Below are 13,375 nucleotides of genomic sequence, written 5' to 3'. Positions count from 1 at the left end.
ATTTTTGACCCAAGATGTGATCCATCCTGGAGAATGTTCCATGTGCACTCGAGAAGAAAGTGTATTCTGCCACTTTTGGGTGGAATGTTCTATAAATATCAATTAAATCTATCTGGTCTATTGTGTCATTTAAAGCTTGTGTTTCCTTATTTATTTTCTCTTTGGATGATTTTTCCATTGGTGTAAGTGAGGTGATAAAGTCCCCTACTATTAGTGTGTTACTGTTGATTTCCCCTTTCATGGTTGTTAGCATTTGCCTTATGTATTGAGGTGCTCCTGTGTTGGGTGCATAAACATTTTTAATTGTCACATCTTCTTATTGGACTGATCATTTGATCATTATGTAGTGTCCCTCCTTATGTCTTGTAAGAGTCTTTATTTTAAAATCTATTTTATCTGATACAAGTATTGCTGCTCCAGCTTTCTTTTGATTTCCATTTGCATGGAATATCTTTTTCTATCCCTTCACTTTCAGTCTGTATGTGTCACTTTCAGGTCTGAAGTGGGTCTCTTGTACACAGCATATATTTGGGTCTTGTTTTTGTATCCATTCAACAAGTCTGTGTCTTTCGATTGGGGCATTTAATCCATTTATGGTCAAGGTTGTTATTGATATGCAGGTTCCTATTACCATTTTCTTAATTGTTTTTGGTTTGTTTTTGCAGGTCTTTTTCTTCTCTCATGTTTCCCGCCTAGAGAAGTTTCTTTAGTATTTGTTGTAAAGCTGGTTTGGTGGTGCTGATTTCTCTTAGCTTTTGCTTGTCTGAAAAGCTTTTGACTTCTCTGTGTAATCTGAAAGAGATCTTTGCTGGGTAGAGTAATCTTGGTTGTGGGTTTTTCTCTTTCATCACTTTAAGTATATCCTGCTGCCTTCTGGCCTGCAGAGTTTCCACTGAAAAATCATCTGATGACCTTATAGGGATTCCTTTGTGTGTTATTTTTTTGTTTTTCCCTTGCTGCTTTTAATGTTTTTTCTTTGAATTTTGTTAGTTTGATTAATATGTGTCTTGGTGTGTTTTTCCTAGGGTTTATCCTGTATGGGACTCTGTGCTTCCTGGACTTGGGTGACTATTTCCTTTCCCGTGTTAGGGAAGTTTTCGACTATAATCTCTTCAAATATTTTCTCAGACCCTTTCTTTTTCTCTTCTTCTTCTGGGACCCCTATAATTCGAATGTTGGTGTGTTTAGTGTTGTCCCAGGGGTCTCTGAGGTTGTCTTCAATTCTTCTTTCTTTATTCTGCTCCTTGGCACTTATTTCCACCATTTTGTCTTCCAGCTCACTTATTTCTTCTTCTGCCTCAGTTATTCTGTTATTGATTCCTTCTAATGTAGTTTTCACTTCAGTTATTGTGTTGTTCATCTCTGTTTGTTTTTTGTTTAGTTCTTCTAAAATGTTAAACATTTCTTGTATTTTCTCAATCCGTGCCTCCATTCTATTTCTGAGATTCTGGATCATTTTTACTATCATCACTCTGAATTCTTTTTCAGGTAGATTGCCTATTTCCTCTTCATTTATTTGGTCTTGTAGGTTTTTATCTTGCTCCTTCATCTGTTACACATTTTTTTGCCATCTCATTTTTTTTTCCTTTTTTTTTTTTTTTTTTAATGAATGGTATTGCATTCCTGTCTTACTGGTTGCTTGGCCTGAGGCTTCCAACGCTGGAGTTTGTAAGCTATTGGTAGAACTTGGTCTGGGTGCTAAGATGAGGATCTCCTGGAGACCTCACTCCGATGAATATTCCCTGCGGTCTGAGGTTCTCTGTTACTCCAGTGGTTCAGACTTGGAGCTCCCACTGCAGGAGCTTCGGCCCAGGCCCAGCTCATGAACCAAGATCCTGCAAGCCGCGTGGGGTGGCAAAAGAGAGAACAATAACAAAGTAGAAGATAAAATTAGACTAGGAGACTAACAGATATATTGAAAAGAATATAAAATTAAAAATATAGATGAATCAACAACTGGAAGGTACGTCAGTACCACAATAGTAAAAAAGAGGGGGAGGGAAAAGAAGAAAAAATGGGAAAAGGCCTTGGCTGTGGAGGGTGGTGCCTAAGCAAGGGCAAGGTTTGGGTGGTGGGCGGGGCCTATGCTCAGGACCCACAGGGCTGGAAAAGGCCCTGGGGGCTGTGGGGGGTGGGGCTTAGGCTCAAGGAACAGAAAGGGCCCAGGCATGCCCCCCACCCCTGGTCTCAGAGGGCAGGGGACCCCACCTGGGAGCCCAGCAGGCCTCCTGGGCTCGAGTCGGGGGGGCAAACGCCCTCCTCTCCTGCTCCTCCTCTCCTGGATGGTTCCTCCCGCCTGCCTCTTCTGATCTCCCCAGCCTCCCTCCTGTGCCCCCAGGGACCCATGCGGCCTGAAGGGGCTTTGGAGGCCAGGGGATCAGCCTGGGAGCTCAGCCGGCTCTCTGGCCCGACTGGGCCAGAAGATCGCCCTCCACTCCTCTCCCACTCCTCCCGGAGGGTCCCTCCCCCCGCCTCTCCTGATCTTCCCAGCCTCAGGGGTGCCGATCCTGTCTGGCCTCCACTTCTCCCCCCCTCAGTCCCCCCTACCTCCTACTGGTTCACTTGGGGGTTCCTCCCGTCTCCTTGGTCGTCACAGTCCCCCCCAGTGGCTGGCAGGTGCCCTAGTTGTGGGAAGACTCCAACGCCGTGTCTTCCCACGCTGCCATCTTGGCTCTGCCTCCCTGTGCAGTGTATTTTAATCACATTATTAAAGGAGATGATCAGCTTCAGACCATCTACTGATTAGTTTACAAGGGAGTGGAATGCAGTTGCCCCTTTATTTTCTTTTGTCAGGGTGGAGAGTGATATGGTGTTATCAGAAATTTTTAATGCCATATCAAGGCAGTGAAGCAACATAGCCAAAAGCTGTTTCTCATGAAGTTGTAAACTCAGAATTCCAATGATATTTTAAGAGTATCTCAGGAAAACAAGTTAGTCTATCTGCAAATGATTCACTCTTCCTTTCCTGCCCACTGGAATTGGGATTCATTGATCCCACTTTGCACAAAGAAGCTTCTGTGCAGAGTGAACATGTAAATGTTTTTGCATCATTTTTTTTCTCCTTAGTTTTCACGCTCAGTATTTAGAAATAGTTGCTTTGCAAATGATTCATTTCAAATTTTTATAATGTGGTTGTATTAAAGTTGATAGTATTGCAGGTATTACATGCTTATTTGAGAGCTGGCCCAGAAAAGCTGCAGCCTAGTATAGAAAAACAAAACAACCCCAAAAAGCAAAAAAGTGAAAACCCCCGTCTTCTGGATCATGCCCAGAGGAGCCTGAACCTGTAGAAGGGTGATGAGTCCAATTGTTTCCTGGAAATTAGTGCTGCTAAGGCACGTTCAGCCTGTCTCATTCCGTTGGTGAGCTTGGTCGGTCTCTGTACACTGCCTCGCACACGGGTGCCCTCTTCTGGAACACCGAAGGCAGGACTGAGAAAACTGAGTGAGGTGAAAGGTTCCCTGAGGAGGCAGACCTTCTAGGTGATGCTTACTAAAATTCATCATTGGTAAAGACTGAATCTTGGCCTCTGTGCTGAGTTTTGATTATAAGGTTTTGTTTATGGTTCTCTTATAAGGGCCCTGAAATCATTTGTAGGTAAGATGCAGTCCCATTGAGAGAAATCTATTCTATATAAACATCAAAAATATGTTCATTTGAGGCAGTTTTCTTTAGAAAAATCAAGTATTCATTCATACTGAGAGCTAACATTTGTATATGATTACTAATAGCAGTTTACGTTTAATAAAATGCTGATCTCGCCTGATCATCCAAATAACCAAGTAGTAATCTTAGTGGTGCAAGGGGTGGTGTAGTGATGAAAATGGGTCTGGTGATGGCAGCTGACATTTATTGTTTACTGTGTGCCAGACTCTTCCCTAAGCATTTACACAGATCTTCTCATTTAATCTTCATAGCACTTCGTTCTTTCCATTCTGTAGATGAACAAACTGAGGCTCACGGAGAATAATGAACTTACCCACAACTGGTGGCTGATGGAACCCATGTTTGAACTTGGCAGTCTAACTGGAGCTTTTCAACAGATACTCGCTTTTAGCATCTTCTAAATTTATAGTTGTTCCTTACTGGCAAACTGAGTGCTTGCCTGGAGAATCTCATTAATAAATTAAGGGGACCTCCTAATTCTTTCACTGTAATGGAGTTTTATTCAGATGAATACTCTGCTAGACATGTTTTTAGGGTGGCACATTTCAGAGTTCCTTGGTCATATAGACTCTCACCCTGTGAGGGCACCCATCAGTGTGTGGGCAAGTGCTGTGCCTGTCCTGAGTTCCCACAGGTAGCTCTGCCTGGGTGTACTGTGGGCACTTTATACTTATCATGTCTTCAAGTCTTTGAATCAAACTCAGGGTTTTTCTCCTCTGTCTCCTGTTTTTCCCCATATGCTTGCACACTCTCTGCTCTCTCTTTCTCTAGCTCCCTTCCTCTCTTCTTATCCCTCTCACCCCCTCCCTCTCCCTCCTCTCCCACCCCCTCTCTCCCACCCCCTCTCTCCCTCCCCCTCCCTCCCTCCCCCTCCCCCTGGTATATATTCCTTCTTCTTCCTGAGGTAAGAAGAGTGCTGAGGCCTGTGTCAGGCCAACACTCTGCCTGAGACAATCTCTAGAAAGCACTACTCCCAGGCTTAACCAGTATTAGATACTATTAGGTAAATGGCACCACTGGAGGTGCTGTAGCTGTTCTGAATAACCTCATTTACGTTTCCCTCAAGATTAGGTGTAGAAAACTGCTAGAGCTCATCAATGAATTCAGTAAAGTTGCAGGATACAAAATTAATACACAGAAACCTGTTGCATTTCTATACATTAACAATGAAAAATCAGAAAGAGAAATTAAGGAAACAATCCCATTTACCTTTGCATCAAAAAGAATAAAATACCTAGGAATAAACCTACCTAAGGAGGAAAAAGACCTGTACTCTGAAAACTATAAGATACTGATGAAAGAAATCAAAGATGATACAAACAGATGGAAAGATATACTGTGTTCTTGGATCGGAAGAATCAATATTGTCAAAATGACTATATTACCCAAGGCAATCTAAAGATTCAGTGCAATCCCTACAAATTACCAATGGCATTTTTCACAGAACTAGAGCGAAAAATTTAAAAATTTGTATGGAAACACAAAAGACCTCAAATAACCAAAGCAATCTTGAGAAAGAAAAAAAGAGCTGGAAGAATCAGGGTCTCTGACTTCAGACTATACTACATAGTAATCAAGACAGTATGGTACTGGCACAAAAACAGAAACATAGATCAATGGAACAGATTAGAGAGCTCAGAAATAAACCCACACATCTACGGTCAATTGATCTATGACAAAGGAGGCAAGAATATACAACGGAGAAAAGACAGTCTCTTCAATAAGTGGTGCTGGGAAAACTGGACAGCTACATGTAAAAGAAGGAAATTAGAACACTTTCTAACACCATATACAACGATAAACTCAAAATGGATTAAAGATCTAAATGTAAGACTTGATGCTATAAAACTCCTAGTGGAAAAAGTACACAGAACACTCTTTGACGTAAATTGCAGCAATATATCTTTTTGGATCCATCTCCTAGAGTAACGGAAATAAAAACAAAAGTAAACAAATGGGACCTAATTAAACTTAGAAGCTTTTGCACAGCAAAGGAAACCATAAACAAAACAAAAAAACAACCTATGGAATGGGAGAAAATATTTGCAAACAATGTGACCAACAAGGGCTTAATCTCCAGAATATACAAGCAGCTCATGCAGCTCAATATCAAAAAACCAACAACCCAATACAAAAATGGGCAGAAGATCTAAATAGACGTTTCTCCCAAGAAGCCACACAGATGGCCCAGAGGCACATAAAAAGGTGCTCAACATTGCTAATTATTAGAGAAATGCAAATCAAAACTGCAATGATGTATCACTCCACACTGATCAGAATGGCCATCATCAAAAAGTCTACAAATAATGCTGAAGAGGGTGTGGAGAGAAAGGAACCCTCTTACATTGTTGGTGGGAGTGTAAATTGGTACAGCCACTATGGAGAACAGTATGGAGGTTCCTTAAAAAACTATAAATAGGACTACCATATCCTGCAGTCCCACTCAGGGACATATATCCAGAGAAAACCATAATTCAAAAAGCCACGTGCACCCCCGTGTTCATTGCAGCACTGTTTACAATAGCCAAGACATGGAAGCAACCTAAATGCCCATCCACAGAGCAGTGGATAAAGAAGATGTGGTTTATATAAACAATGGAATATTACTCAGTCATAAGAAAGAATGAAATAATACCATTTGCACCAACATGGATGGACCTAGAGATTATCATACTAAGTAAAGTAAGCCAAACAAAGACAAGTATTGTATGGTATCGCTTATATGTGGGATATTAAAAAAAAAGTGGTACAAATGAACTTAATATACAAAACAGAAATAGACTCACAGCCGTAGAAAGCAAACTCAGGGTTACCAAAGGGGAAGAGGTGGAGAGGGATAAATTAGGAGTTTGGGGTTAACATATACATACTACTATATATAAAAAAGATAACCAAGAAGGACCTACTGTATAGCACAAGGAACTATACTCAATATTTTGTAATAACCTATAAGGGAAAAGAATCTGAAAAAGGATAGTTATATACGTATGTATAACTGAATCACTTTGTCATACACCTGAAACTAATACAACTATGCTTCAATGAAAAATAAAATAAAATAATTTTTAAAAAGTTTTGATAAAAGGAATATGTTTTTAAAAGATTAGATTAGGTGCTATCTCTACTCTGCCTGAGACATAAAGGCCATAGATAATGGTGGCCAAGAAGATTTCCTTTCCTTTCTTAGAGGCGATTTATGCTTCTGGGTTTTAAGTGCATCTCACTTACAGTGTTGTACTTAGAGCTCTTCTTGACTGACTTCATTCTGGCTTCCCTGGGTCTGCTGGTTTCAGGCCTCTGTGACTGCATCCTCAGCTTGCAGAATGGCAGCCGGGTCATAGTGCTCCCTTCCAGTCCTTTTATTCCACTTGTGACTGGAGTTGTTTCCTCGCCCTCTTTGGGATTCTTCTGACTTGCCTCTGACTAGCTTATGTATGAAATTGAACTAGGTGACTGTGGTTGTTTTCTAAATGCAGGGCATGCACCTTAGCCTAGTTTATTTTTTTATCCTAGTTTTATTACCACAATTAAATAAAAATTTAAAGACATTTAAAAAATTTAAATTCAAAGAAAATATGAACTAAGTGTATCTGGTACCCTCTGCTGATGTCAGTCTCCTTAGAACTTTTCAGGATCGGTTATACTGAACTAGAAAGTTAGTGCCCCATGTCATTGCTGGCAGAACGCAGAAGACCTCAAAGGAAGTGGAAACAGCTGCTTGCTCAGTTCTGCGTTCTTTCAACAGATGGCTGTTGAATAACCTCAGCCTACTCTTCTGATGTGGATACAAAGTGAAGTTTAAGATAGTGGTAGGTGAGAGAGGTGGGACTTTAAAAAAGCAGAGCTGTAATATCCAGGTGCTCTGAGAATGCAGCCGGGGGGTTGGAGTACGAGTCTTAGAAAAGCTGTTATTTCACTTGGGTTCTTGTAGGATCATTGAGTTTGCAGAATTTTTGGGAACCCCAGGATTTTAGGGTGGGGGTGACAGGAGCAGCAAAGGGAAGGACGTGGGAAAGGGGTGTAAGAGCACAGCTTACATCTCTGTGCAGCCCAAGCATGAAGACGATGGAGGTGACCAGTCTAAACGGGCAGTTGGGGTTGGCTTGTGAAGGGCCTTAACGACATGCGGCAGAGCATGGGCTTTTACCTTGTGTAGGATATTTGTGAAGGAGACGTTTTATCACATCCATGGTGGCAGTATGCAGGCTGGGAAGGAAGGGTGAAAATACAGAGAAAAGAGGGTTTTCCTTTTGTATTTGAAGGACATTAGGGAAGAATCAGCAGATCGTAGTCAATTGAGAGAAGATCTTGATAAGACAATAGAAAAATAGTAGGAATAAAAATTAAATCACAGAAGCAAGTTGAAACAAACCCAGAAGGAGTCTGATCGAGAACAAGCATTCGGGAGATAGGGTTACCAGGTAAAGTCAGGATGCCCAGTTAAATTTGAATTTTAGATAAATAGTGAATAATTTTTTTAGTGTCAGTATGCCCCATGCAATTTTTGAGACATACTTTCACTAAAAACTGTTTTTTGTTTATTTGAAATTCTGATTTAACTGGGTATCCTATTAATTTTTTTTGGAAAACGCAGTAATCAGTATGATAAAAAGGTTATGAAAAGACTTGGTGGTCAGACTCAGTGATCTGATCCTTCTTTTGATGATATTGATGATAGAGTGTAACCACATATGTTTGGAGGTGTGAGGTATAGGCCTTAGTGAAGCATTTATATATATCACAGGGAGAAGCTTTTGGGAAGTCTCTTCTATATTTAAGTGACTGGTAAGGATTTCACCTTAGGAGATTTAAGTTACTTGATCAAGAAGAAAAGCGGAACTGTAGAAAAGAAGGGAAAATTCAAACTATTGGAAGCATCTAACACTCAGCAGACTAGATGGACAATGTCTTGTGTATTCCAGGAAACAAAACGGGGGTGTCCCTCCTGCTGAGAGGGGTCATCCAGTTTGCTTTATCAAGTGTGAACAAGGCAGGGCTGCCATTGTTGTGTATGCTCTTGGTACACAGTGGACCCTGTGTTCTGGCTTCTGTTTTTATTAGTACTGTAAAAACATACAGAAACCCCAAGAGTAAACACTTGCGAGAGTGTGAGGTCATAGTCAAATGACCTCACAGGGAGCCAGGTCCTTGGAAGCCCTAGTGGACCAGCAGACAGTGGAGATGGGGGATGAAGAGTCCTGGGAAGGGGCTTGTGAGAGGAAGCATGGCCCAGGCGCACCCTTTGCTCCAAGATATGGGTTCTTGGTGTCTGTCGTACTGCTGGTGAGTTGGTATTGCCATCATACCGCCAGGCTTTCTGACTTAAAAGGGGCAATCTCTGTTCTTGTTCATGTTCTTTCATAAATTGTGAATGGGGCAGAATGAAGCCATCTAGGAATGGAAGTATTTATCTTCATTTTATTCCTTATTTTCCTTTTTACTGAAGGTTTTCTCAAGACGATCCAGAGAAGTCTGATCCATACACATTTTTAAATTACCTCCTTCTGGTGAATGTGAGGAAAATTAGGTGAAATAGACTGGGCAGGATAGGAGAAAGAGGCAGCAAACATGCGGAATGAGAAACATAAGGAATAGGAATCAATACCGCATTTAAAAAATACAATGTCGTTAGGGTAAGTCTGTTGTATTTGAACAACATCTTTGCAGTACTATGTATGTGGTACAATTCCTTTTTTTTATGGAGTGATTAAATACATGCCGTGAATTTGCCCTGAGAAGTGAACAATGCTAAGTAGCAGTTTAATTGAGAAGAAAATCCTTTCTTTGACATTGTTTTTTCTACACAATAGCTAATATGCAGAGTAAGAGAATGCGCGGGAGCACAACTCCAGGGATTTTCTTTTCATAATTATAAAAACTACTTGACTGTAACTCAACTAGTTCTTAGAGTAAATATTTTACATTTTCACCACTTATTTAGGAAAACACAAAAGTGTGAGCTGACCTTTAAAAGAAGTGTCCTCTATGAATTTACTTACAGGTTTGCTGTATATAAAAATTAAATATTCAGTTTTCTGATAGCGTAAATTTCACAAAACTGGCTGGTAATGTGAACTTTATAAAGTAAAGTTTAAGATGAAAAAAATTTAAATGTATTTATGTGAAGAATTCATCATAATGAAGCAATTTATTTTAATTGGTGGGTATTTCTTTTGGAAAATTGTTTAAGGTGGCTGATTGCTTAGGGAGGGTTACCAAACATCTTGGTTTGCCTGCGTCAGTTCCGGTTTGTGTCTGTTGTCTTGGTGTTGACTATGGTTTAGCATTTGACTTTGACTTTAAAAAAATGAAGTATTATCATTAATAGTTGCAGTAGAATAAGTCAGCATGGGTTTGTAACCCTCCACTTTGTACTTCCCGCTTCTCCACAGTCTCATCTGGAATGCGTGAGTTGACATGTGCATTGAACAGAAATTTCACATAGTTGAGTCTAAAAGACTATGTGGGATACTCTCTCTCCCTTTTCCCTCCCCTTAAAGCTCCTTTCAGAGATAGCTTGTGCAGTGCTTGCTGATAAGTGAGCTTGGAGAGGGGCTGCTAGAGTCTGGCAGTGGTTGGGGACTCCGGGGACTCTGCAGCCCCCAGGCGCTCCTTGGTGCACCAGCTGGTTGTGCAGTAGCCCAGCTGCACTGAGTGATAGTGAAGCTGCCAGGCTACCACTTAGTTGGTGGATCAGTGGGAAATGGGAAATTGTAAGTTAGGTAGAACAAGTGACAAAATAGAGATTAAGCAGTTCTGTTTAAAAATGTCTTCACTTTGCTGTAATGATTTTTATAAGTTTACAACTATTTTTTTTATTGGTAATGCTTTTTTTTTTTTACCTTGTAACAATTATAACTACATATTTAATGATTTTATCATCCCTGTTTCCTTTTCAGAGTGTCCTCGTTTAGACAATAAATTGTTCTCTACTTACAATTCAGGCCAAGTTAAAGAGCTATGGGATAGGGCAAGGGCCTGCAGACTAGGATTCAGTGTAGCCTGGAATGGCTTTTACATTTTTAAAGGTTGTGAAAAAACAACAAAAACAAAGAAGCATGTGTGACCAGGGTCCTTATGTGGTCTGCAAGTCTGAAATATTTACTCTCTGGTTCATTGCAGAAAAATTCTATGTCTGCTTTACAGTCTACAGTAAGTGTGTTGGAAGACTACTTAAGCACAAGTAGTTTACCATGAACATAGCTTTGTTCTGTTAGAAGTCCAAAGGAAGGTCTGGAAATCACAGTGTTATTGGTTTTAGTGTTACAGATGCATGCTGCAGCACCTGGCTAGAGCAGAGGTTCTCACAGTGTGGTTGTGCAGCTTCCTGAGACCCTTTCAATGGGTTTGTGAGGTCAAAATTATTTTTTTAATAACAGTGCAGCATTGTTTTCCTTTTTCACTGCGTTGATACACACTGATGGTACAAAAGCAATGGTGGGGGCCTTAGCACAAATCAAGGTAGTAGCACCAAACTGTTCTAGTTGTTACATTCTTCATTGCCATGCATTCAAAATAAAAATAAAGGGCAGTTTCACCTAAAGATGTCCTTGATAAAGCAGTACCAATTAATTGCTTTTCAACAGTTGGGTACCTGCCTTTTTAATTTCACATGCAATGAAATGGAAAACATGCATGAAGCGCTGTCTAGGAACAGCACTCATGTAGTTTGAGTTGTGAGCTATAAACTAGTTGCTTTTTTCATGGAAATGCCTTTTTCCTTCAAAGTCTGACAAACTGTGGTTTTGGCAAACATTTTCTTGAAAATAGAGTTACTTAATTACTTTAAGGAAAACAACCATCAATTTTTGTTGCCAATGGTAATACTTAAGTTTCAATCAAAATTAGAATTTTGGAAAACTTGTATCTACCACCAAAAGTTTGGCAGCTTCCCAGTACTTAAAGACTTTTCTGAGGATATTAGTGGTGACATTAATAAATGTTATTTTTTAAAATAATAAAATGTGTCAACAGATATTTTGCAAGTGACCAGTTCATGTGGCAGAATCATGCCTGGGTAAGATGCATTCAAAGTGTGAGACTTTTTTTTTTTTTTTTTTTTTTTTTAATTTATTTTTGGCTGTGGTGGGTCTTCATTGCTGCACGCAGGCTCTCTCTAGTTGCGGCAAGTGGGGGCCACTCTTCATCGCGGTGCGCGGGCCTCTCACTGTCGCGGCCTCTCTTGTTGTGGAGCACAAGCTCCAGATGTGCAGGCTCAGTAGTTGTGGCTCACGGGCCCAGTTGCTCTGCAGCATGTGGGATCCTCCCAGACCAGGGCTCGAACCCGTGTCCCCTGCATTGGCAGGCAGACTCTCAACCGCTGTGCCACCAGGGAAGCCCATGTGAGACGTTTTTAATATGAGTACAAAAAGTTCATTGATACAAGTTTAGATTCTATATTGCAGCTAACTTTTAAGAGACTACCACTTGTTTTATTTTGGCATCATCATATGAAAAAAGAATATCCACAATTAAGGATATTAAAATGCTCCCTATTTTTCTAACTAAATATTTCTGTGAGGCCAGATTTTCTTAATGCTTTCAACCAAAATGATGTATTATTACTGAGTGAATGTAGAAATGGCTGTGAGAATCCAGCTGTCTTCTAGTGTGCCAGGCATTAAAGAAATTTGTAAAAGATGTAAATCACTGTTGCTTGTCTCATTAAATATTATGTTATTGTTTTGGAAAATATAGTTCTTTTTAATAAAAATGTATTATTTATATTCATGAAATGGATTTATTATTTTTAAATGAATATTTAAATTTTTCTGTTTTAATTACTCATGCAGTGAATATCACTAGATATAACCTACATACATAGAGGTCTTTGGAGTTCTCTATACTTTCAAGAATATAAACGTCCTGAGACCAAAAAGTTTGAGAACTGCTCATCTAGGGTTTAAGTAATCACTTCTCTAGTATGTTAAAATATAGCAACTGAAAATATTTTTATGAATAATTAAGCATAAGATGCTATCATTTAAAATAGTTTTTTCATTTGTTCTACAATATTGTGATAATTTCATTAGCTACTTTCCTTTTTGCCACACAAGAACAATCTTTTCTGTTCTTTTGTTTCCTTCTTTATCAATTCTCACAGCAATGCTGGGATGAAAACAACACTGCTAGAGGCTCATTCTGAAATGGGGAGTACTGAAATTCTGGAAAAGGAAACCTCAGGAAGTCTCAGTAATGGTACCAGCAGCAACGTAGAAGCAGCCAAAAGGTTGGCCAAACGTCTTTATCAACTAGACAGATTCAAAAGATCGGATGTGGCAAAGCACCTAGGCAAGAAGTATGTCCCATTCCAAGGATGGTGTCTGAGTGTATCCTTGTAGGGGTATGTGTGTGTTCTGATGGCTTCAATTTTAATAACCAAGTCTATTCTGTTTTCTTATAGCAATGAATTTAGCAAACTAGTTGCGGAAGAATATTTGAAGTTTTTTGATTTTACAGGAATGACACTGGATCAGTCTCTCAGGTATGATTAAACATCACTTCTGTTCTTCTTTGCTTCTAAATAATTAATTCTGAGAAGAGAAAATAATGTGCTGAAGCTAAAATCTGATTTTTATTTTTTTAAACCCACAGTTACTTTGTGATCTTAGCTCAGATTGTATTACAGATATTAAACATGGTGGAAAGTGGGAAAAATATATTGTTTTTATGAAATCACACATGAATTCATATCCTGCACCAAATAGAC

General features: G+C 39.7%; 1 protein-coding gene across 1 annotated transcript in view; it reads left to right on the top strand.

Moving 5' to 3' along the window:
• The window catches only part of PSD3 (pleckstrin and Sec7 domain containing 3), a 496,191-nt gene that overhangs the window by 182,037 nt on the left and 300,779 nt on the right, over positions 1–13,375 (top strand). The window contains exons 5-6 of the mRNA XM_060136247.1: positions 12,770–12,964; positions 13,070–13,150. Coding sequence (XP_059992230.1) covers positions 12,770–12,964; positions 13,070–13,150 — 276 coding nt within the window. The remainder of the gene's footprint in view (positions 1–12,769; positions 12,965–13,069; positions 13,151–13,375) is intronic.

This window comes from Lagenorhynchus albirostris, chromosome 21, assembly GCF_949774975.1.
Source record: "Lagenorhynchus albirostris chromosome 21, mLagAlb1.1, whole genome shotgun sequence".
Lineage (NCBI taxonomy): Eukaryota > Metazoa > Chordata > Mammalia > Artiodactyla > Delphinidae > Lagenorhynchus > Lagenorhynchus albirostris.
Note: the sequence above shows the minus strand (reverse complement) of the source record. Positions and strands in the feature narration are given on the sequence as shown.